The 24531-nt window shown below is 34.8% G+C and overlaps 5 protein-coding genes across 8 annotated transcripts; 2 read left to right on the forward strand and 3 right to left on the reverse strand.

The window, feature by feature from the left end:
* Nucleotides 1-48: 48 nt before the first annotated feature.
* On the forward strand, nt 49-1049 carry LOC101898893 (distal membrane-arm assembly complex protein 2). Its single transcript, XM_005187024.4, has one exon. The coding sequence runs from the start codon at nt 138-140 to the stop codon at nt 978-980; it is 843 nt and encodes a 280-aa protein (XP_005187081.2). The 5' UTR covers nt 49-137; the 3' UTR covers nt 981-1049.
* On the reverse strand, nt 959-2033 carry LOC101898729 (coiled-coil-helix-coiled-coil-helix domain-containing protein 7). The gene is made up of 3 exons (XM_005187023.4): nt 1879-2033; nt 1718-1816; nt 959-1171 (listed from the first exon to the last, which is right to left on the reverse strand). The coding sequence occupies exons 1-3, from the start codon at nt 1921-1923 to the stop codon at nt 1061-1063; spliced, it is 255 nt and encodes an 84-aa protein (XP_005187080.1). The 5' UTR covers nt 1924-2033; the 3' UTR covers nt 959-1060.
* A 1377-nt stretch (nt 2034-3410) lies between these two features.
* On the reverse strand, nt 3411-15089 carry LOC101897978 (serine/threonine-protein kinase PITSLRE). 4 transcript variants are annotated; one of them, XM_059124013.1, is made up of 5 exons: nt 11770-11943; nt 11648-11691; nt 7400-7762; nt 4482-7245; nt 3411-4415 (listed from the first exon to the last, which is right to left on the reverse strand). In XM_059124013.1, exons 3-5 carry the CDS (start codon nt 7498-7500, stop codon nt 3900-3902), a joined length of 3381 nt encoding a protein of 1126 aa, XP_058979996.1. In that variant the 5' UTR covers nt 7501-7762; nt 11648-11691; nt 11770-11943; the 3' UTR covers nt 3411-3899. The 4 variants fall into 4 exon arrangements, with proteins under 4 accessions (XP_058979996.1, XP_058979998.1, XP_005187078.2 ...); XM_059124015.1 differs by lacking the exons at nt 7400-7762; nt 11648-11691; nt 11770-11943 and adding exons at nt 12280-12730; nt 14616-15089; XM_005187021.4 differs by lacking the exons at nt 7400-7762; nt 11648-11691; nt 11770-11943 and adding an exon at nt 14616-15089.
* Nucleotides 15090-16623: 1534 nt separating this feature from the next.
* LOC101897818 (peroxisomal membrane protein PEX16) lies at nt 16624-17999 on the reverse strand. The gene is made up of 2 exons (XM_005187016.4): nt 17789-17999; nt 16624-17722 (listed from the first exon to the last, which is right to left on the reverse strand). Exons 1-2 carry the CDS (start codon nt 17898-17900, stop codon nt 16809-16811), a joined length of 1026 nt encoding a protein of 341 aa, XP_005187073.2. The 5' UTR covers nt 17901-17999; the 3' UTR covers nt 16624-16808.
* Nucleotides 18000-19285: 1286 nt separating this feature from the next.
* LOC101897643 (Cut8) lies at nt 19286-20804 on the forward strand. Its single transcript, XM_005187015.4, has 2 exons — nt 19286-20276; nt 20337-20804. The coding sequence occupies exons 1-2, from the start codon at nt 19651-19653 to the stop codon at nt 20785-20787; spliced, it is 1077 nt and encodes a 358-aa protein (XP_005187072.2). The 5' UTR covers nt 19286-19650; the 3' UTR covers nt 20788-20804.
* Nucleotides 20805-24531: the final 3727 nt, after the last annotated feature.

Below are 24531 nucleotides of genomic sequence, written 5' to 3' on the forward strand. Positions count from 1 at the left end.
AGTTTGGAATGCTTTGCAAATGGAATTCTTCCTCTTCTTTTAATTTAGAAAAAAGCAACAAAAAACAGATCAAGAACACATAACACAAGACAATTAAACAAATTCAGCAAAATTATTAAATAAAACTCGAAAATAATATGTTAAAATTGTACAACGGTGCTTTGAGGCACTCTTCCCGACGTTGTATTTCGCTGACAGCATGCCGAAACAACGAAGAAACCAACAACAGAGAATCAGCCACATTGAAAAGAATACGCGAGGAACTGGCCAAAGAAAAAGCTGCCCTCAAATGGCGTAAGACCAATGAAGAAGTCGGAGATGTTACAACCAAATTAAAATACTTTGCCAATAATGAGCAGACCTCGGATTTTATATTGCTCATGCAAAGACCCTTTGAACTAAATCCCAAAAAATGGCTTGCCATGTGGGAAAAGAAAAAGGAGAAAGATGAACGGCATATGCAAAAATTCCTCGCCGAGCGTCATGAAATTTTGGGACCAGATCTGGCCACAGCCCATTTCATTCTACATCGTGGTGGTTTGGTGAAATTTGTTAATGCCCAGCACTGGACAAAGGCAGATGAGGATAACAATTTTAAAGTACCCAATCAATATGACCCCAGTTTTAAATTGGAAGCCATACGTTGTGATAATATGCGTCTCTACTATGAGGGATTGGAGAATATACGGTGGTTGCAACATCTTAAATTTGCCTCCTTTCATAATGTCCTCAGTTTCGACGATTGGTGTTTGGATCGATTTTCCGGTTCCCAGTGTGCTAATCTCGAGGTATTGGACATCTCGGGGACTCAATGTACGGCCCGGGGTCTCTCTTGCCTCTATCGTCTGCACAATCTTAAGCTGTTAATTGTCAACGATCCCAAAGAATCGCTGGAATATGAACTGACATGTTCAATGTTACAGGAGACATTACCAAAATTGAAAATAGTCGATGCAGCTTCTGTACATAATTTACAGTAATATTACAAAAAAAAAGATATATTATTTACAATAAATTATTTAACAAAATTTATAGAAATCGAAGAAAAATTGTGTCGCCGTTATTGTTTTGGTTTAGACTTCATATATTCAGCCTTTATGGCTTCTCTTTCTTCGACGGGCGGTAAATATGGGGCGATGCCTTTGGAACGACGATCGGAACGTATTTTGTGCTAAAAAAAACAAAGAAATTAGCATTAAGAATCAATAATGGGTAATTATGCTTAGCAAGCAGACTGTAAAAGGGAATTTTTAAAATAGAAATTATAATTTTTTGGATCAAAAGGATGCGTAGAAAAAGTAGGCAACTAATTACAATTGAAGTGACTAGTTTTTCGCTGGTGGACGTATGTGGTTGGCATTTAAAGCATAGACCAAATCAACATCCCAAATTAGGGTTTTCGTGCCAAGTAAGTTTTTTCACATTCTGTTGGAATTGCGTTCGATATCCAAACTAAACAAGTTCTTCCTTTTTTAGGTCAAACAACCCAAATTATGTTGTTTAAAACAACTATCGCCTCTTGCGATTGAATTTTGCCGTTCAATTGGCCATCGTTACAAGCGATTTGAATTGTATTTAACACTGTATCTACCTTAGGAACTTCGAAACATTTTCTTTGGGAAGCATCCAAACGAGCCAACAATTATTAGAATTTTGCCAACTTCCCGTGAAGCACTGCTCATAAAGTATGTTCGTGCAAGCCCTCATATTATCTTACCCAAAAATCCTTGCAATTTTTGTAATTTGCAAAATAAACCTCACAGGCTTCACGATTGAAATTGTTCTTGTTCAGGCATTTGTAGGAGAGCTCTTGTTCCTAGGAGACAAGAAAATATACAATTGATGGACAATATTTATCTTTTTTTGTCAAACTTTTACCTTTAGGCAGGGATTATCCTTTTCGGCGTCCGGATTGCGTGGCATCTTGGCAAATAAAATCCTTTTTTATGTTTTTATTATATAAATGTCGCAAGCCGCTTCCAACATAAACAAACGATCCCCACCAACAAAAGACTCCAATTGTCAAAATAGTTTGAAATTCATAGGTAAATGATGTCTCCCCAAACAGCTGTTTAATTATTATGTAAGGTTTGATATGCATTGCTAGCATGGTTTCATAGTAGTTTAAAATGCTTTGGTTGGGCCAACAATGAAAGTGGTTTGAAATGCTCTGGTAAACAAAATAAAAATAATTCAAATGGGAAGGTATAGCAGAAATTGTAGCATTTTGGAAAGGTAAGAGGGTCAGCAATAACTTGGCGTCAATTTGGTTGACCCCATAAAGGGCGCTTTTTGAATTTTTGGGGTTTTTATAAAAAATCCGGGTCCAAAAAATAAATAAATTGACTATAACTTCCGAACCGCGTATTAATCATGTGACCACTTGTTGGATAAGTATTTTCATAAGCTTTCAAAAGTCTATATCAGGTAAGTAGATCCGGCCCGGGCTGGGCCGAATTTTCGGGTCAAAAATCTGGGGTCCCGGAATCAGGGTAAAATTAACTAGCTCTGGAAAAAATGCGAAAAAATCGAAGAGTTTTTACTAAACTAGAGTTGTTCCAATACAAGAATGTCTTATAAGTTCAAGTGGGGGGGGCAGCCATATTAATAGTTTGAAATGTACATTTCAATTTATTAATAAATCCCCAAGGACCTCCAATGTACAAATGAGTGTAATGCATAACGCCGAGAGACTCTGTTGTTTACAAATGAGACACATGGAATACATAATTTAAATGAGCCACGGAATTGTTAAAGAAAGTTTAAAATGCATAGGTAAAAATCTTCATTTGTGCAAATAGTTTGAAATGCATTCGTAAATTATATTACATTCCTAAACAGCTGTTTTGTAGAGTAAGTACAGTTTGAAATGCATTGCTAAACTCTTGTGATGGTTTGAAAAGCTTTCGTGGCAACAGTGAAAAATACTACAAGTAAACAAAATGAAAATACTCCAAACTGTTATGATGTAATTATTTCAAATGTTTTGAAATAAGTAGTTAAATGTAGCGCCTAACAACAACAAATACATTAAACAGGTATTCCCTCTAAGGTCAAGTGTGTGTAACAACCATACTAACAGTGTGAAATGTACTGGTATATATAACGCATAAACTTATAAACGTAACGTTAACGCAGAGTATACGTATATTTGACAGTTACCATGAAATTACTCGTGCGTGCCTAAATTACATATAAAGCGCGGGAAAACACAAACGATATTCCATCAACAACAAATTTACCTCCAAATTTGTAGCAATCTAAGCTCAACTGTGTTACAATTTTCTAAATCAATAATGAAGTCTAGATTACTTAATTTCTCTGTGATAAGTTTTCCCATAAGTTTTCAAAACCTCAACACCGGATAAAAGCCCCAACCTTTTATTCGAAATTAAAATCAAATCTCATGATGTTTTGATAAGTTTTTATCCAAAACTATATGTATTTTGTTTGTATATATTTTTTACAGATTTTTTTTATTTCTTTTGTTGCTGGTTTTGTTTTTTTTTTTAATTTACTGATTTTAAATGTTCCTTATTATGTCTTACAGTTAAATTTGTTTGTAAATATGTAAGTAGTAGTGTGAATAGTGTTTGAAATCTTAGGGTAATTATAAAAAAAACAAATTAAAATATATTTCACGGAAGAAAAAGGAAAAGAAAAATTAAATTAAAAAAAGTAAACTAAAAAATTCTCATTTAAAAAAGAAAACTTATAAAAATGTTTTGTTTAATTTTAGTTTTGAATTAAACTACAAATCTGAGCGAAGATTATTCTTCTTATCTGTGGGAGGCAGGATTTCTTTCTGTTGTTTTTTATAATTAAACACCAATTAAACAAATAGCAGAAAAACAACATTGAATTTGGAAAAAAAAAACAACGAAACAATAAAAACTAGTCTAGAATTTCAAATTAAATCCCGGACCCATGGCCAATTGCCGTTGATCTATCCCAGCATTAAGCACAAACCCGGTATTGGCAGAGGATTTTTTATTGCCGGTTATGATGCCGGAAATAATTTTGCCGCCACTGCCAGCACCGGCCACATCATCACGTCCCAATTGCTTAAATTGGCTGCCGCCACTGGGTGGCTTAGGTGACGAGGCCAGGGCCTTGCGTGCACCTAATTCACTTTTGGCCGGCCAGGTGGGAAACATGGATGGATCAATGGGTACAGGTAATTCCTTGAAATATTGATGTTTCAGTGCAGCATCGGCTGTTAGCCTTTGTTTGGGATTGTAGGTGAGTAGGCCCTGTAACAGATCGATGCCCATGTCACTGGTTTTGTCGGCAAAATGCTTGCGTAGACTGGACACGGGGTAATCAGCAAATTGGGAATTTTGACTCAACATACTTTTCACCAAGGGCAGTTCATTGTAGCCGGGCCATATTTTTTCGTTGGGGGTTCCAAGTTCCTAGAAAACCAAAATGTTATCTCTATTAAATAGATCCACAAAAGCAATTCAAAACTTTGAACTTACCTTAAAAATCTTATTCAGCTCATCCACCTCCGTTTTGCCCGGAAATATGGGAGCCATTTGTAGAAATTCAGCAAAGATACAGCCCACCGACCAAATATCAATGGGTGTGGAATATTCGGCCGAACATAAAAGCAATTCTGGTGCACGATACCACAATGTTACCACCAGGGAGGTGTATTTCTTGAGCGGCGAACCATATTCACGGGCCAGACCGAAATCGCCCACCTTCAGAATACCCTTGTGTGAGAGCAGCAAATTCGAGGTCTTCAGGTCTCTGTGCAAAATCCAATTGTCGTGCAAATGGGCCACGGCCCTCAACAGTTGTTGTGTTAGACACTTGACTTCGCCGGGGAAAAAGGATTGCTTCTTGGCCTTCATAGTTTCCATCAGCGATTTCAGATCATGTTCAACATAATCCATGACAATGAAAATCTTATCCATATTCGAGCCGACCACAATTTCTCGCACCGTTACAATGTTGGGATGTTGTCCCTTGAGTAGGGTGTTGATTTCACGCAGCGATGTAATGGGAAAGCCTTCTTTTTCCTTTTCCATTTTCAGACGTTTTAGGGCCACAATTTCATTCGTTCGCTTATCCTTGGCCCGGTACACCACACCGTATGTGCCCTCTTCGATGCGATTCAGACATTGGAACTCTTCCACGGATCGACAGCCTTGTATGCCGGGATAATAATTGGGCAAAGGATTGCCTTTGTCATCGAGCAGCGGAGCATCTGTGTCAGACTCTTCCGGTTTTTTATTGTTCAACTCATTGTCTTTGTTTTCCTTTTCTTCCCGCTTGGAATTTGCCTTCATGTCACGTTCCTCGGAGCGTGACCGGGATCGAGAACGCGATCTGGAGCGTGATCTGGAATTTGATCTACTGCGTGAACTGTGCGAAGACCTGGACCGGGAACGAGAATGTGAACGGGGAGATCTTGAACGTGATCGGGAGCGGCTGTGAGCCGACGAGGCAGAACTTGAGCGTGACCGAGAACTACGTGAAACATAGGATTTTGATCGCGATCGACTTCTCGATCTGGAACGTGACTCAGCTGGTGTGTGGGAGCGAGAGCGCGAACTTGTACTGAGGCTGGGAGAAAGTGAAACAGTTTCTGTGTTTCTAGTCGTTTTGTTTTTCTCCCCTCCGGCACCCTTCACTTCTTCCACTTTTGTGCTCTTCTTTTTCTTGTCGTGCCTTGATTTTCGGGCCTCCGGGGACTTGGAAATTTCCCCCACCGACAAAGGACTATCAGAGATTTCACCCTCACTCACATAATCGGATTTTTTCTTTTTTGTTTTGGCCTTTTTGTAAGCGCTGCGATCACTGTGATAATCCTCGGACTCATCATCGGATTTTTCTGAACCTTCATTGCCGCTTTCTTGGGAATCTTCATCGGATGAATCAGATTCGGAATCTTCCTCCTCATCGTCGTCGTCGTCATTATCATTGTCCTGTTGTTCTTTGGATTTCTTAAGACGTTTACGTTTCGCCTTCTCCTCCTTGTCGTTGTGTTTGCGTTTGACAACATGTAGACTGGCGGTAACACTGGCCGCCACAGCGGTGGGACTCAACGCATCCACAATGGATCCACGTTCTCGCAACATCTCACGACGTGCCTCCAATTCCTTGCGTGCAATATCACGGCGTTTATCTTTCTCCTGTTCGGCTGCCAAAATTTTGGCTCGCCTAGCTACCAGTTCGGGGTCTTCGGGACTTTTGTCTTTAGATTCTGGGGCTGGTTTTTTGGCCGACTCCTTTTTCTCTGGTCGCTCAGCCGCCACCCCTTGTTCTTCCTCCTCCTCCTCGCCATCTTCCTCCTCATTCACATAACGCTGGTGCTGTTTGGCATGTTTGTCTTTGTGGCGCTTGTGTTTTTTGCGGCGCCTCTGACGTTCCACTTCGGAACTATCATCGACGAGCACAACATCATTGTTGTCACGATCTTTTCGCCTTCTCTCCTTATGACGTTCGGATTTGCTTTCCCTTTCGTCGTACAGCCTTTCGTTGCGTTCGTACATCAGGCCACCATCATCAACATCCATGACATCATCCTTCACATATTTGTGGCGTTTGCTTAGCAAACGAGAACGCAGGTCTTGTTCCAGACTCTCGGGGTCCTTGGCCGCCTGGTCATAGTACTTGCGCTGTTCATAGTGTTTGTGGCTGCGGGCGTTTTCATAGGCCTGTTGATGTCTTTGCTGATGCTGCTGCTGTTGGTGGTGATGGTGATAATCGGTGGGTGTTTGGTGATGATGATGCTGCTGGTGATAGTCTTGTCGTCGATGATCATAATAATCCTGGTGGCTTCTGGGTGGTTGGTGCATGTGATACTGATGATATTGATGTTCCGGATGGCCATGATGATAGCCCCCGCCGCCGCCACCCATTTCTTGATGATATATACCTCCCCTTGATCTGGAATTGTTTTCTCCCATTACTCCGGCACCCATGTGATCGTAGTGCTTGTGATAGCGTTTATCATTGTTGGCCATATACTCGTCCCTCTCGAAACCCCTCTTCATTTCCTGTTTCCTGTCAGCATCACTGCGTCTTTCGGGACGCTCATCGCGCTGTTCCCTATAATCCTTTTCGCGCAAAGAACCTTCTGAATAGCGATCTCTTTCCTTGTGCCTTCGTTCTTTGGAATGTTTTTTATCTTTGGATCTTTCTTTGCGCCGCGAACCGCTCGAGTCCCTGGCAACTTGAGCCTGTGGTGGTTTTATGTCCAAAGAATCGGTATCATGTTCCTCTTCGTCGCCACTATAAAAGTAAAGAATAAAATAGGGAACACATTTTTTCGCTTGTTTTTTTGGCCATACAAAGACTAAAACTAAAATTAGAAATAAGGAGGATTAATTTTGTTTTGAATACAAAAACAACAATAATGGTAGTAGTAGGAATCAAAAGACCACACTTTTGCCTTGAAGTAGTTATAGTTGTTGGTGTTGACAGTCCCGTTCTCCAGATGCAATACAGTTCAATGGCTTTATATGATGGCAACGATCCATTCTCCATTTATTTTGGAAGACTAACGATTTACTCTTCAGCGCCAGCACATAGTGTGTACTTTGTAGACCGATAGATAGCGTTTGTAAGCGCGATGTGATGCCGTTTTTTGTTATCTCGCTTTTTATTTTGATTAAAATCGAAAGAAATTGATATAAAGTTTTGAGTTTATTTTAGTCATTTTTCTGTTACGTCTATTTACCCGTTTTACTAATTTACTTTCTTACATGTGCTGTGTTCGGCTCAATGCTTTGCTTGGAATTGTATTATTCTACATAGAAAGAAAAAAAGAAACAACAAAAAAAAGTTGGGAACTTTGATCAGTGGTTTGAAGACGAAACAGTTTCAAAAAAGTTTATAGTTTTGACTTAAAATTAAAGTGGAGAAAAAGCTTAACATAGCTTGGAAAATCCACAGTTCCACTATGGCTCTCTCTCTATGTAATTGGAAAAGAGTAATGTAACGTTCATTTTCAAATAACATCACGCCCATTTACAAATATAGGAAGAAATATTAGAAATAATAAGATAACCTAAGACATTATTTCCCAAAACTGAACTGAAGATCTAGAGAGACGACCCTAGGTGGATTATCTGCCGAACCCAGGTTGGTGGAAGAAAGAATGCAAAAGTTATTCGGTTTCACATGACCCCAATAAAATGGGTCATCTATCTAAGATTCAATATTTTCTGATCTCATTTCCGCCGATATTCATCTAAAACGATTTTGAATTCCATGGATATTAACTTTAATTTTTAAAGGTATCCTAGATGTCTGCAAAGAAGATCTAGAGAGACGACCCTAGGTGGATCATCTGCCGATCTTAGGTTGGTGGAAGAAAAAATGCAAAAGTTATTAGATTCACCTGACCACAGTTAAATGTATCACCTATTCAAGATTCCATGGTACCAAAAAAAAGTATTCTATCAACATTTTCTGATCTCCTTTCCGCCAATATTCATCTAAAACGATTTTGGGTTCCATGGATACTAATTTATATTTCTATAGGTATTCTAGATGTCTGCAAAAATTTTGCCTAGATGACCCAAGGTAAATCATCTGCGAAAACCATTCAATAGCCATTGAGAGTAGCAAATGTAGGAAGAAATATTAGAGATAATAAGAGAACCTAAGACATAATTTTCCGAAACTGAACTGAAGATATAGGGAGACGACCCCAGGTGGATCATCTGCCAAACCAAACCCAGGTTGGTAGAAGAAAAAATTCAAAAGTAATTAGATTCACCTGACCACAGTTAAATGTATCACCTATTCAAGATTCAATGGTATCAACAAAAAAGGATTCTATCGATATTTTCTGATCTCATTTCCGCCAATATTCATCTAAAACGATTTTTGGATCCATGAACACTAATTTATAATTTTTAAGGTATCCTAGATTTCTGCAATAATCTTGCCTACATGACCCAAGGTAGATAATCTGCGAACCCATTCAAAAGCCATCGAGGGCAGCTTCCTGAGAAAATGGAAAAGTTATTAGATTTTACATGACCCCACAGTAAAATGTATTCTATCCAAGATTCGATGGAACCGACAAAAAAGGGAAAGTTCTTCATTTCCACACCTCATTTTTCCCATATCCATTTAAATCGACGACCAATTTTTGGATTTAATGCTAAATAACTTATATGTTCTGATCCTCAATACACCGCGGTAATCCCTGTCGGCTTCGGTACAAAATAATGTTGTCAACAATGACAATATACCTCCTGCTGCATCATAGGACAACATATAGTTTGCATTACCACTGGACAAAAAATGAAATTGAACTCACACTCGACTTTAATGTTTTAAAAATAGACATATTAATTTTTAATCATTATTAACTACTTTTGTAAGTCTTTTCTTCTGACGACAAACCTTTGTAACCTCATGCTTTAGGAATGAGTTATAAAATCAATATCCAACTAACATTCAATCAAAAAAATACTCCAGCTCGTGCCTCTTCTTCCAGCGGCATAAATAGCTAGATTTACGCAAAATGTTCGATGCCAAAAATGATGTTTAATCATCGATACAAGTCGTGACATCTTGATTGGTTGGGTATCAGACAAAGACTAATAATAGAAAACAATGATTTTAAAATTAATTCCTTATATAATTTTTACCTTATTACAGAAGATCTAATCAAAACAATGTGAATAATATATCATTATTTTGCTACCTTACCAAAGTGGGACCTATACTTTTATCTGGCATTGAAACACTTCCGCTAAAAAATGCTGGATGCCTGGATAGGAAATATAATACAAACTCAAAATAGAAAATTTAAAACAATTTCGTAGAAAATTATCAAAATGCCGATATGTAACTGCTATATGATAACGTGGACCGATATATACATTTCAGTACCAATCATCCTAGATACAATGCTGACTATTTTGCCAAATTTCAAAGCTCTAGGTCAAATAATATAGACTGGATCTTGATGTCAAGAGACAGACATCGTTAAGTCTAATTTTAAGCTCATCACGAATAATTCCATGGTGAAGGGATATTAAGGAATATTAGAACTCATTTGATAAAATTTTATATATTCTCGTTTAATAATACATTTTAACTCCGAAGCATACGTATAATCAAGGTAATATCGTTTTCAAATAGCTTTCACAATGTTAAGCTACATTTTATGATCTGCTTCTATAAGGTAATCGAAAGGCATCCTTCGCTTCCTATTCGAAATAAATGCAGTTTGGGTTCCAGTAGATGTGTGTTTCTGCCTTCTACTGGAATGGTGACTAGAATCGAGAACTTGAAAGAAAACATAAGCATCAATCAATCAAACAGATTCTGTCGGATTATTACATAAATGTCAGGAAAATTTGCAAAATCTTAATCTGATGCACACTTTACACAATTTCAATACTACTTTTATTCAAGATATTACGAAAGAAAATAACATAACGAAAAATTTATGAGTTTATAGAAACAAAATTGAATTCAACCTTCGTCACGTTTTCATTTCGATCGTTTGCGTTAAACGAAAAAAAATTATTAAAGAGGCCAAACTTTTACAGATATAGATATAGAACAAATGTCGATCAAAATGAATTTAAGTATAAAAAATGTAAATTAGTTTTTCAATGCGAACATTTTGCTCCCAGTCCTAAAAATACATCCATTTTTTGTACATACGAGCAGTGAGAAAATGGCTCTCTAAATGTTCATAACTCCAAAAGTACAGTCTCATGGATGAAAACCAGAACATGTAGACCAAATACCTTAAATTTGTGAAAATCTGAAATTGGTTAAAAACGTTCGTCTTTCCAGAATGTTTCCTACTAGCTTATAATAGGAATGATAAGAACTCCTAAAAACTCAAAATTGAATAAAGGGATCAGTTGTTGGAACTCTGCAGTGAAATAATCATAGAAAAAGCTAGCAAATGCTTTTTCGAAGCCTACTGATGGCTGATATCTAACATCTAAATTAATTGACCTTTTTTTAATTGAATTAACTGACCTTTTATCAGGGTTACTTTCAAACAGGCCATAGTATTTTCAGGTGGAGATTTTAAGTGCAGTTAATTATTTTCTTTGAAAATGTTGATATTTTGTGGGGGAGGTACCAGAAGTAATGGACCGATATTGCCCACCTCCGAATTCGATGTAAGTTTGACAAAAATATTACGATGTACCAAGTTTGGTATTTCAAGATTTTCTATGCGCACCAGCCAGACAAACGGACATCGCTAATTCGACTGCAAATGTCCTGAAACGGATTTGGTGCAAAGAGACCTAAGGTCTTAAACCGTTATGTCGATGAGCACGTTTTGGCCGTATCAAATCATATGCACCCTCTGTAGCCATATGGCTGAGGGTTTGTTTTTTATGAGTTTATAATTGATTTTTCAGTTCAAACTTTTCACTTGAATTTTTTAATTTATCTTTTCACTTCCTTAAAAATCGTTCATTCTTTCTAATTTGCAACGACCACGATTATAGAATAGATTTAAATAATTTTACATATTTTTTAATTTAATTTTTTTTTTAATCCTCACTAGATCGACCACGAGCACGAAGTTAAAGTTAAATAATTTTTAAATTATTTTTTTTTTTTTTTAATCCTTACTGGCGCATTTCACCTCACTTAATCCCAAAATGGAATTTAAAACAATAACATAATTTATATTTACCTTCAGTGGCGTTAGCAAGTTAAATACAAACACACATGGATGTCCTTTAAAAAGAAATGGTAAATACAACGAGCGTTAACAATGCTGTTACTAAAAGGTTACATTGACTGTACACTACTCACCTTGACCCAATTTATTCAAATCAGTATCAATCCATTGAAACAAAAACCAAAAACACCCCCACACCACACACGATGATGGCGTTGACGATGTCGATGATGATGATGCAGTAACAACACAATTCCAAAGCAAAAACCAGCTGTTGTAAAAAAGTAAATCAGCAACCACGGGTCCGAGCGGGCGGCAACGATTTGAAAATAAGTTGTTTTCTGAGAAGAAACAGTGTTTATGGAAGAAAATAGAAGATATTTCTTTGTAGAGAGACAATAAAAAAAAAACAAAAAAATTATAATTTAAAATATTTCTGGAGAATTTTTAAATTACCAACAAATCGAAAGTTTGTATTTATTTTTCTTAGAGTTGAAGATATGAATCCTAGCAGAAGTTATTAACGTTTCTAAATTGGTTGATGATAGGGACGGTACAATGCCGAAAACTCTTATCAGTTTGGGATATTGTGGAATTCGGCAATTATGTTTTATGGTGGCCAGAATTTCGTATCTTTCTCTTACCCCATATTGTTTTGTAGTGATGGTGATAATGGGTAACTGTATTTTGGTGGTGTACAGAGTTGTTATAGCTAGATTCCATTTTTCATATGGTTGTTTTTTCTGGCATATAGTTTCCCATTGCAGTGGATTAAGAAATCACTCTTTTTTGTGGTACATGTAGTACGCTCTTCTGCATCTTCTAGCTCCTTCAGCTTTTATCAGTTTCACAGCTGTCACAATTCATCAGCTTTTATCATAATCCACTTTTATGATTTCTTGCCATTGAAGTAAAAAAGCCATTCCTGGATCTTTTTTGTTTTTGTTGTTTATTTTACGTTGTTGACGGTAGTTTTTTATATTTTTTTAGTTTTTTTTTTTATAAAAAATTGATAGTTTAGGAAATGTTTTTTGTTTAAATATGTTACGTGGCCATCGCGCGCATCGGTCATTGGACATGTACACACTTTTTGGCCTATTTACAATGAAAAAATTCAAGTAAATTAAAAATGTTTACAATAGACATAATATATAAAAATTTGGTTTCAATAACAAATGTATGGTATTTTGATTCTGTCTTATATTCAAAACAAAATAATCAATAATAACTTTCGCTTAATACAAAATGAATGGTATGGGAATTAAATTATGAGCCGAAGTTAATTTTTTTGATAAATATTGGGGATGCGGAGGATTCGTGGGGTGTTGTTAGGGGAAGTATATATATATTTTTTTAAACCAAATATGGAGTTACTTTTTGGCAAAATCACATCTTACTGGACAGTATACGATGTAATCTTCCCTAAAAGTTTTCCAAAATAAAAATTAATAAAAAATAACTTGTTATGTACGAAATCAAGGAATATTTTTGGTTATGGAATATGAATCGAGAGTAATTGTTAATGTTGTTGATTCGATTTTAATTTGGTATTTACAGTTAGCAGATATTGTTTTCCAGTTTTTTTTTTAAAGCTTTGAAAATTGTTGTTTAAATTTGCATTCAGAAAAAGTGCGTGCTGTATCAAATTTCTAGATATTCGAAAAAAAATGTAAAATATTTTCAAAAATTTGCTATCCTTCTGCAGTCCTTCACCCCAATTGGGTTAAAAAAATTTAGATATCATTCTAGGGAATGAAGGTTATTTTAGTCTAATTGAAAAATGTGATTTAGCAAATACTAATTGCAACGAAAATAAATATCAATATTTATGTAAAAACCCTTTTGGATATTAAATTATTTTTTTCAAATCCTAATGAATGCTAAATCCTAGTTTCTAAAACTGGGCTCATTTGTTTATTCCCATATTAATATATATGGAACCAACGAATTCCTTAATGGATAACATATGCCAATGCCATCTTGAATCAATGTTTTTGTTATCGCAGGAAACTACGCATATAAATACATTTTTTTCTTCAACTTATACTAATGCCTCCCAAATTACGCAGAATTCCAAGAATTTTTTATGATTCAGAGACAAATATTTGACTTTCTGTTTACCACTACGTTGTTGTGAAGAAATTTGTGGCTTACAAACAACAATAACATTAAGTTGTTGCATTCCCTCCTATTGCAAATTCTCTTTGTGTATCTATTCTTTGGTAACAACATCAACCTGGCAAACAAACATTCACACTCTTTGCCAAACATATCGGGGGGAGATTTTCACATTTCAATGTGTTTTTGCGTGCGTCTCATTCATTCTTAGGCCACTCATAACAGTAGTGATAAGCAGTAGCGAAACACATAAGGCCCCAGATGAAGAAGGCATAATTAAAATATATGGAAATCTAATAAAAGATTAAGAAACATAACTTATTTGAACTGATTTGAATTAAAATGGAACAGAAATCTTACATTTATAAATATTTTTGCAAAACTTCCAAAAAGTCTATCAACATTTTACCCAGGGGCATTTGTTTTACAGATATTTATTGCCTGTGTAATGTATGAATACCTTGCAGCAATAAAGTGATTTATTTTTTCTAACATCCTACACAGTGCTGGAGTACGTTGCAAATTTCAAATCCTTTGGAAATTCCTTTTTTTAACACAACATGCTTTTCGAGGACTTGCATAACAATTTAAAAACTAGCTAAATGTTAAACCTATTCATAAAAAAACACAAAAAATTCTAAAAATGTTATAATTATAGGCAAATCAAAAAAAAAAAAAAAACATCTCAACATTTCGGGTAGAAGGCCTTTCTAAGCAAATCCAAAACATGAATGAGTTTACAAAAAGGCCTTCCACACTCATGCTTTACTTTCCGCCACTAGGTACATTAAAGCATATAGAGAGCAGCTATTTGATATAGACATACGAAAAAGAAAAAAAATATTGGGTTATGAGTACTCACCTAAACATATGGGCATCTGTGGGACTACGTAATTGCCCATCCTCGCTGCCAGACATAATTTCCTTTGTTTTTCTATTTTAATGGGATTCCTCTGGTCAACAACTTCCAAATGGTAATTTTTATTGCAAAAATGATTTGCAATTATTTCCACAAGTTTCCACAAAGGAATGCTCTTGAAAGGGTTGGCTGGTTGTGAATTGCTTCTTCTTCTTCTTATTTTTCGCTTGGCTGTAGCTGACTTGATGTCGCTTTCAAGCACCCCTTTTTCTTAGATAAAAAGCCACACAATGAACAGGAAATTTTACAACTTTCTTGTTCTCACAACGTCCATGGGAACTTATTCTCCGTTTTTTCAATTACAATTCCATGATTCTATGTATAATTTTTACAAATAGCAAGTTTTTTTCCTTGAAAATTTGAAGGAAATTGTAATTTTTCTGGCACAAAACGTTTACAGCAAAAAAGAAAACGGAGTCGAATGGCGAGTGATTGAGGTAACGGCGTTACCCAAAAATAACGGCGTTACCGAAAAATAAAGAGGAATAGCATCGTAGTGTTTGTTGAAGCGTAAGGCGTATGATGTTTGGACGTACCTTAATAAACAACATTTAAAAAAACCTGTTTTTATTATTATATAGGCATTTCATAGAATATATAAATATAAATAATCTCTTAAATACTTCTCCTATTACAAAAGAATCTGCAGGTTGATTCACTATCACATATAATGATCGAATTCATGGTAGAATAACGGTTGGGGACATTGATACGTCAAAAAATTAATTTTTCTTTTAAAAATAAGTAGATTTTAATCATGGTACAATAAAAAGGTAAGGTAGAGCTACCAGCAGATTACAATATTTTTCTAAGTGTTTCCGACTTCTGCCAATTTAGTGTATGTGTTTGTTGCTTTGAAAAATAAAAACAAAATATTTTCAAAATCAATGATTGGAAGAAATTTAAATTGCGGGGCACGTAGTAATAATATTAACCAGATTTGCCATGAAAATGAAAGATTGAAAACTTAGGATCATATTTTTGAGAGAACATCCAGGCATTTAATTTATCTTTGACGCTGTTTGACTTATTTTAAAAATGAACGAAAAATATCAAATAAAACAAACTGTTGCCTATAATTTTGAATAATTCTGACAGGAAGCGGGCATAGCCTCAGGGCTGTATTTCTGTAGTTTTACGAAGCTGTTCTACCTACTTATTGCATATATTTTTATTTTTTTTAATGAACTTGAATAATTTTTCATTCAAAATTTTCAATTCTTAATTTTATCTGACACTCCATGGTCCCAGCAGCTGTGTCGATGCGTCTACCTGTATTCTACTATGATCGAACTAAATAATTTGCTATTTTATAACAGCTTTTAACAACTTGTGATATAGATATCGTTATACAAACAATAACCAATATTCGTCGTTAGCTTATCTACCTATTCAATGTGCCTTGAGAGAATCGGCATTAAAATTTACTTAATCGGTCTACAGGTATGTGGTGGGAACCATTTTTACTCGTTTTGGCTAAGACTGATTTGCTATATCTCAAATCGAAGCAATATTTTATGGAAATTATGATTAGATTTTAAAAAAATACATCTAGCAATGACTAGTATATTAACAAGGGCCGCCGAAATATGTCCAACTCAATTACAAAAACCGAAGCGGGTTTCATCTGAACTGCAATGATTTAGGTATTTTTTATTTAAAATATTCATAGAAAAGAAACTAGGACCATTGCCACAACCTGATAAAAGTTGAAACAAACGCTAAACCACCATTTATCTCAAATTTATTTACACAATTTTATTTTGCAACATTTTCTTCAATTGTATTTGTTTAATTCTTATAAAAAATTACAGTATTTTTGTAAATTACTCTACCTTAAATATCTGTCCTTTAAGGCAGTTTTACACAGTTCTTTTCGCCCATCTGACATTGCTATCCTTTACAATAAATTAAAAGATAAAATGACAACATAAATTATAACAATAGTAGCTTTATAAGTTTTCAATTTGTTTTATTACAATAATCAAATCGAAATCGTTCGTATGAATATATATAAAAATAATACACTTTTCAAGCTTACAGTATGTAACCATACTTCCTATTTATAAAATATAAAACTTTTCACCGACTACTTTGCTATGGTATCAAAACTATTTCTAAACTAAACTACAAAATTTATGTCGACCAAATATAGAAATACATTGATTGCCAGTGTGGTATATAATCTTTTAGGGGTCCGGCCACCATTTTGGCAATTGGTATTTTGGCCAGTAGATTGAGTAAACCCTCCAGACGAGATTGTGTGAAACTTTCATAGACTGGGGAGCGCATCAAATACATGCACAAATTGAGACAACGATGAGACAGTATCCTTTGCTGTTCCTTGGACATGTGTTGACGATTGGCATGATACATTTTGATGCTAGCTAAATCGACAGCCAATGATACCATCAATTGTTTCCAGGATTTCTCTCCGAACACACCCATCGACGCCAAGTGTATTAAAGGCTTGGCTATATACAGATATTCAGCCTGCAATAGACCCTTGGGATGGTGTTGTTTTTGTACACTCAATACCTCTTCTTGCAGCTTAAAGCTACGGAACTGTAATGGTGGAGCACCCTCAACTTTTCGCATAATTCGGCCAGAGCGTTTAAGTTTTATTGTCACACTGTGTTCATCCATGGTCATTTGATTTGTTGCTGTTGTTGCATTTGCATTTTTCTTTGACATCTTTTTCCTATTCAATACCGGCAATGCTGGTGTGGTTATAATACGCTCTGTGGAATGTTTAAGTATGAAAAATCTCCCAGCTGCCTTCAGACATTGTAATATGGCCACGAAAATCCATTTACCCTTTACGCCGAATAACTTTTTGGCTGAAATCTCAATAAAAACTTCACAGTATTCAAGTGTGGTCAACATGACCTTTAGACGATAGCACGGCCCATTCGATGACTCTACAATTCCATCATTGGTGTGTGCAATTTCAGGACGTTTTTTGGCTATAATACGATCATTATACAACACGAACAGATTCGATAGTGAATAGACCAATTCGGTGGCCACCGAGGAGTCGGATATGCGTCCTGAGAATGGATAACATAATTATTAAATATCTTTTTCTGGACCCAAGATAAAACTATTTCACCTACCTGCAATAAAATAAGAGGCCCATTTGGATGTGGTTTCAATATCGCCTACCTTGTCGGGATTCTGGGAAACCCATGTTTCATATGATTCTAGTATGTATTTGAGTTTATCCATATTTTTCTCCTTTATTAATCTGTTAATCTAATCAATCGTTTAAGGTAAAAGTTTCCCAACAAGCTCCTGGTTGGTTGCCACTATGAAGATGACGCCGTTAAAAAATAATTTCGTGGCAATGGACATAATAAAATGGGATCTATAGGTGTAATATATGCTATATTCGGCCGAATGTTTTCTTCATATGTAGTGTCCAATTCTCCACGTGTAGAAGTTATGCATACCGTGTAATTCATGGCTGCCATTTCAGTTTTTCTATCTCTTCAAATTCTGAATGTTCGACATTACACACTTACTATTTAATTTCATAAATTACTGATCTGTTTCACAGCTGCAAGAATGTAAAACTTTTCACTACAATAACCAATTTTCCACTTATAACATCGAAGAAAATTGCAAAGCTAGTAGATTCTACAGGTTCCGGAACAAAGCATACTTTTCGAAAACAACCCATTTTTATTATGAAAGTTAGGTAAACAATTAGATATATTTTATCCTGCTATCGTTATTAAACTATTCGAATCAGAATTAAACAATACCGAAAAATCATGTTCCCAACTGAGAAAGTGTATTTTCGAAACCAGTTACTATAAATCTTATGCTTTTCGGAATTTGAGGAATAAACCTATGGAAAGAAAATTTGAAACTTTGAGCACAGATTTTTTAGGTTTATTCTCAGAAATTGAGCAAAGCGAGCTAGTGGGCACTAAAATTTTTTATGCTGAGATAATTTTGATTGTTGAACTAAGTTTCAATCATGGCTCCACTAGAAAGGTTGCTCAACATCGAGAAACTGAGAAAAATGCAACTCTGCACCTGAGTCTTATAGTGTCAAATAAACTTTTAAATATGCAACAATGGGTTTTGTTTATTTTAAAAATTTTAACATAACCAATTAAAGAGCCCGCTATCGTGACAGACGAATACAGGTAGTCGCTTTGACACAGATGCTGGGACAATGAACTGTCAAACCGATTTTGAAATTGAAAATGTTGAATGAAAAATTATTGAAATTTGTAAAAATTGTTGAGAAATGCATATTATAACAACCTCCGATTTGCATCGTATAAGAAAATATAAAAAAATCTTCTTATTTTTGATAAAACAATTTAAAAATTTTGACGTATCATTGTTCCAAAACGTTGACGCCTCTAACTGTATTCTTCTACCATGCCGACTACTGTGTAATCAGACAAAAAATAATTCATTTGGGAGATATCCTTGGAAGCCCTTGAAACAGTAATGATGCAATCATTTTGAAATGTTCTATGATAACGTTATGTGTGTAAACGTACTTTTAGCTTTGTTTTTTTGTTTTGCTTTTAACTGAATATCAACTCTGTGCTTGTTGTGTTTGTTTATGGCGGAAAAACAAACAACTACAAGAACAAGAAGGCAGGTGATGAAATTCACAGAGAAACAACAAAACGCAAAAGTAGAAGGATCAGAAAGGATACAAAAGGAAAAACAATTTCCCGAATTTCCCTGTCCTGAGCAAGACAAAGAAAAGCGACAAACGACAACAACAACAATGCGTACTGTACCATCTCCATCTGCTTAGAAACGAAGACGACGCTTGAGATCAGCGAGAAACAAAGCAATGGAAAAATATCAAATTACGCAGTATTAGATAAGAATTTGTAAAATAAGGACACGCTTAGGAACGACGACTTGAAGTCGGCACATCCCACAATTTATTAGGAGCTAAAGAAGAAGAAAAACAACAACTCGTATTTAATAGCATTGAAATATGGCTACGCCACAAAATAACACCCGAATAGCCTTAGCCGATCGTTTGGAGGCATTGCGGGTAGCCACCACACCATCCACTAGACCGAGTGATCCAATACCAGCTTCAATTTTTGCTTCATCCCTTATGGACAATACTACAAATGTTGCTCTACAGGATTATGAGGGTCACATAGCTTCGCCCGATGAATTGGTAATACGCCAACGGGGACGCCGTAGACCTTTAATGGATTGGACACCAGAACAGGCCACAAATATACGCAATCCCTTCCAGAGAACACCCACAAAAATGCCACTAAGTACAAATATGATATTGAGGAGTTCGCCAAGGAAACGTCTATCCATGGGCAGTACACCACCGGAACCTATGATGATGAACTCGAACAGTTCGCCACACAAGCTTAACGCCAAACAACAGTTATGGCCAGGATCACCAAGTGCTGCCAAGAAATTGCGTTTGGGGGATGAGGAAAGACCAATGGCGCAGATAAACGAAGAAATACCATTGGCCACGGTATTGCAAGGATTTTCACAACAACAACTGATCGACATGATTGTGGGAAAAGTGGCCGGAGATGCCAAGGCTGAGGCCGAGTTAAGGGCAAAATTACCAATGCCGGATATTGAGTGAGTCGGAATAAAATAATTTTAAAAAGAAAACAAATTTTATATTCTATTTGATTTTAGGAAAATGGAGCAGGATCTCCTACATGCCAAGCGAATGATATTCAAATCACTGCCCACATCACGTCTGTGCAAGAAAACCGATAGCACAGCCTTTACGCGGGCCGCATTGCACCTGAGTGAATTCAAACGTTTGCTGACACATCACACAAAACAACTGCACGATTCCGGACACTGGGATGCTCTGCTGGACTATATATTTATGGCCTGGCCATGTGTTAAGGCCACCCCAAATTGGGACAATGCAACACACAATGCGGTGCGTAAACAATGCTTCAAAGTGCTGACCTGTGGCTGTATGGCGGCTGTTAAGTTTGGTGGTTTACGTTTGGGCACTCAACGCTTACAGACGTTGGAGAAAAACCTTAAGGAATGGTCACAGGACTATGAAGATGTTATGTCCTGTGTAAATACCTTAAGCAAAGCTTTCACCAAGGGACGCACAAGTTTGTAACTTGGCAACGTAAAAGCGCATATACTCTTTAAGACGAAAACCCATTTGTTTTTTTTGATAGTTTTTGTAAATTTCCTTAAGCTAACGATACTACTTTTACGGACGGATGACCCTTAATTCTCTTTAATATACTTAGTTTGGGTTTAAGTATTATTTACTCATAACATTTAAGTTTTTTTTTTATTATTGCTCGAAGATTCTCATCATGCATGCCATTTAGAAGATAATTAATTATTTTGATAAACAAACAACACCTTGGCCATATTTTCATTGTTTAATAGTATTTTTATGTGAATTAATTTTTGTTCCTTTTTTATTTGATTTTTATTTTACCTTATTTTCCAAATTGTATTCCAAGCAAACCAATCTCAACAACAAACCCCAAGTCATTATTATAATTTTTGTATATGTTGTTTTTCCTTTTGTGATGTACTTTGTCTTTTGCATATAAATATTTTATTGTTTAGAGTTTTTTTTTACATTTTTTTGTGCATAAGAAGTTTGTAAGTTGTACAAATACATACATATATATTTTTCTCAATAAAATTTTAATAAGATATTTTTATACCAAGAAATGAAAAAAATATATATTTTTTAAAATACGAGCAAGTATCCAAATGTTCGGTTTGTTTTAGGAAAACATGGAATACAAGTTTTTTTTTTGGCAGAACTTTCTGTTCGGAAAATTGCCCACTACCCGAATTTATATATATCACATTTTTTATTCTGCTAATTGAGAAAGACAATTTTGGTATTTGCTTTGCATTTAATAATAACTAGTTGACTGGAGAGCCCTATAGCTGGGTTATAATTTGATCGGTTCCAGAGCTGCAAGAATTTGACGTTTTTACTACGATAACCGATTTTCCCATGGACTTTCCCTTTATGATAACGAAGAAGATTTCAAAAATAATAGATTCTTGCAGAATGTGGGATAGAATAGAGAGAGAATAGAGCAGATGTCTGGGTTTCTTGACATGTTTCGGTAGTAACAATATCCTTTGGAAGCCGTCTAATACAATTTAACCTATGCCCAGGTGGCCTTATTCATCTGAATAGAAATACGTTTGTTTTTGTATGGATTTCTTCAACAAAATCAATATTTGTGTTTGAATAACATTTTAAAATCACAAACTGTGTTTATTTGAGAATGACAAAATTAAAAGATTTTAATTTGAGATGTTTTCATTTGCATGAAATGTCTCTCATTGTGCGATCTTCGTCTTATTACTCAAACAAAGTTGCATACTTTCAGGCGTATTTTTACTTTGGATGATGCACAAGCAATGCTGATACTTAATAGTGCGTTTACACAGAAAGCCTTTATCCAGGAAACGTGATAATTGACCAATCATTTGTTTTTGGTATTAGTTTTATATATAAACATTTGTACTTGTTAAAATGATTGCATTAAAGCTTTTTGGTGGGTTAAAGTATGTTTAGATAAAAATCTCCAACCGGATTAGAACGGTTGACTGTAGAAAACATACATTACATTTATTGTGATTGGTGTATTTTCAGGGTTAAACCGGGCAGAGAGATAATTTTAATCCAAATCCAGTGTGTTAAATCATTTAAATGTAAACGTACCGTAAAGTATTCCTAACAAATATAAGAGTATGTTTACATATATATCATAATTGACCAATAGAAAACATAATTAACAAATCACAATGAGTTTGATCATGGAAAACATAATTTGAATGTATTTTGGTTGGGAGTTAGCCAAAGTACGTTGACATATAAATCTTTATCCGGACTAACCCTGATATTTGATTAACCACAATGGTTTGATTGTGGAAACATACATAAAATTTGTTGTGAATGGAGAATTATCACGGTTAAGCCGCGTAAATACACCAAACACTAATAAATTATTTCGATAAAACTGGAATATTCCTTAAAGTAGGAATGCATAATTAAAAGCATGGTACAATAAAAAGGTAAGGTGGAGCTAACAGCTGACATTTTTTTAAGTGTGCCAGATTTCTGTCAATTTGGTGTATGTATTTATTGTTTTGAAAAATGAAAACAAGCTGTTCTACCTTCTTATTGTACCATGGTTATAAGATAGACAAATGGCCTGAGGACACTGCAGACATACAATTTGAAAAAAAAAAAAAAACAAGAGGAGAAAAAATACTCTTTGCTAAGGGCTCTATCAGTCGATATATTTTTTACATATGTTGTGTCAAATTTTCCATATGTAGAAGTTTCACACATCGTACATCGAGTATAGTACATATCATGGTAGAATAATTCTGGTAGTTGTATCAACTCTTGGGAACATTAATATATCAAAAAAATTTAAATGTTTCTACAAAAATAACTAGATTTGTTACCAATCGGAGGTTGTTATAATATGCATTTTTTTTAACAATTTTTGAAAATTTAAATAATTTTTCAGTCAAAAATTTCAATTCCAAAATTGGTTTGACAGTTCATTGTCCCAGCAGCTGTGTCTATGCGACTACCTGTATTCTTCTACATTGGTACATATGTACTTTTTCGATAACAGCGAGCCCTATTTTCATAAGAAAATATAACTTAATCAAGAGTGTCGTTTATTTGTTGTGTGAAAATATATAAAATTACTTTTGCGGTAAAAATTTACCTATAAATTATTATAATAATAATAATTTTACAATGTAATCATAGACAATAAGAAAACAACACCTGTAAATGTGTAATAGCATAATTTATGAGTCATATTTAAAATGGCAATTTTGACACACACACGGATATATATATAACAATAAAAAAGTGACATCACATATGTAAACACCATTCTGTCTGATAATGCCTTAAGTTACCATTCACGTTTAACCTAACTTACCTTCGTAGAATCCTTTTAAAACAATAGAAACCTGTTTTATTAAAACATTTTTTTAAGTTGAATTTTATTCCAAATATTCTATTCTATGCGTAAATTTTATGGTATATGGAGATTTTTGTTCACAAAATATGATTTTTAAGATTTTGTGTTTCTTTGTGATGATTTGTTTAATGTAATTTGTACAATATTTTATTTAATACATACATTTTTTATTTTAAATGTTATTTTTTAAGAACTTAAAATATATGTATATTTTGTATAATAACATCAATTATATTGATATTTATTTTGAACTAAATTATTTGTGTTTTTTAGTGTGTAAGTATGGAGTGCTACAAATTAAAAAAAATAAATAAACAAGTGTCTTAGATGCAGTCCTGAAATTTTCATTAGTTTTTAGATAATTCCAGAACTAAAAAGTTTCCACTATTTTTGCCACTTTTACACATTTGCACCTAAAACTTAAACTTATTTTTTCTGTGAGAGCATATAACAACAATTTTTGATTACTGCTTCTCTTCTTCCTCTTATTAGTTTCTTTAACACATTTGCACGTTTACAACCACTTCGTAAACCAATTCAAAACATAATTGGGTTTCCTTTTGCTTTGATGTGTTAAATCGACGTGTGGCCAGGCAACTTCAGTTAGACTTTACCATGTCAAATATAAAGCTGTGTACACATTACAGAACATGATAATTAGATTTTGTTAGTTTCTTATTTTTGGTAAATTAGAATTTAAAAAACAATAATTCAGTTAAACACTGTATTTACGTTTACACGTTCAATTCAAATTTCAAAAAAAAAAAAAAAATGACAGCAGATCAAAAAAATAATAATAATAAATAAACAAATAACTGCTGTAAAGGGATTGTAGGTAAGAATATATCCATGGAAAAAGAATACAC

This window comes from Musca domestica, unplaced genomic scaffold, assembly GCF_030504385.1.
Source record: "Musca domestica strain aabys unplaced genomic scaffold, Musca_domestica.polishedcontigs.V.1.1 27, whole genome shotgun sequence".
Lineage (NCBI taxonomy): Eukaryota > Metazoa > Arthropoda > Insecta > Diptera > Muscidae > Musca > Musca domestica.

Bases quoted from the DNA above. Each gene is read 5' to 3' on its own strand.
- LOC101897978 (XM_059124013.1), bottom strand. From the start codon at position 7,500: ATGGAGAATGGATCGTTGCCATCATATAAAGCCATTGAACTGTATTGC. The intron at 7,246-7,399 runs GTGTGGTCTTTT...TTACTTTTATAG, and splicing joins ATAACTACTTCAAGGCAAAA to TGGCGACGAAGAGGAACATG. The intron at 4,416-4,481 runs GTAAGTTCAAAG...TTGGTTTTCTAG, and splicing joins AGCTGAATAAGATTTTTAAG to GAACTTGGAACCCCCAACGA.
- LOC101897818 (XM_005187016.4), bottom strand. From the start codon at position 17,900: ATGGATAAACTCAAATACATACTAGAATCATATGAAACATGGGTTTCC. The intron at 17,723-17,788 runs GTAGGTGAAATA...ATCCATTCTCAG, and splicing joins GGCCTCTTATTTTATTGCAG to GACGCATATCCGACTCCTCG.
- LOC101897643 (XM_005187015.4), top strand. From the start codon at position 19,651: ATGGCTACGCCACAAAATAACACCCGAATAGCCTTAGCCGATCGTTTG. The intron at 20,277-20,336 runs GTGAGTCGGAAT...ATTTGATTTTAG, and splicing joins TTACCAATGCCGGATATTGA to GAAAATGGAGCAGGATCTCC.
- LOC101898893 (XM_005187024.4), top strand. From the start codon at position 138: ATGTTAAAATTGTACAACGGTGCTTTGAGGCACTCTTCCCGACGTTGT.
- LOC101898729 (XM_005187023.4), bottom strand. From the start codon at position 1,923: ATGCCACGCAATCCGGACGCCGAAAAGGATAATCCCTGCCTAAAG. The intron at 1,817-1,878 runs GTAAAAGTTTGA...CTTGTCTCCTAG, and splicing joins AGGATAATCCCTGCCTAAAG to GAACAAGAGCTCTCCTACAA. The intron at 1,172-1,717 runs GTAAGATAATAT...TGTTTTTTTTAG, and splicing joins AAAATTGCAAGGATTTTTGG to CACAAAATACGTTCCGATCG.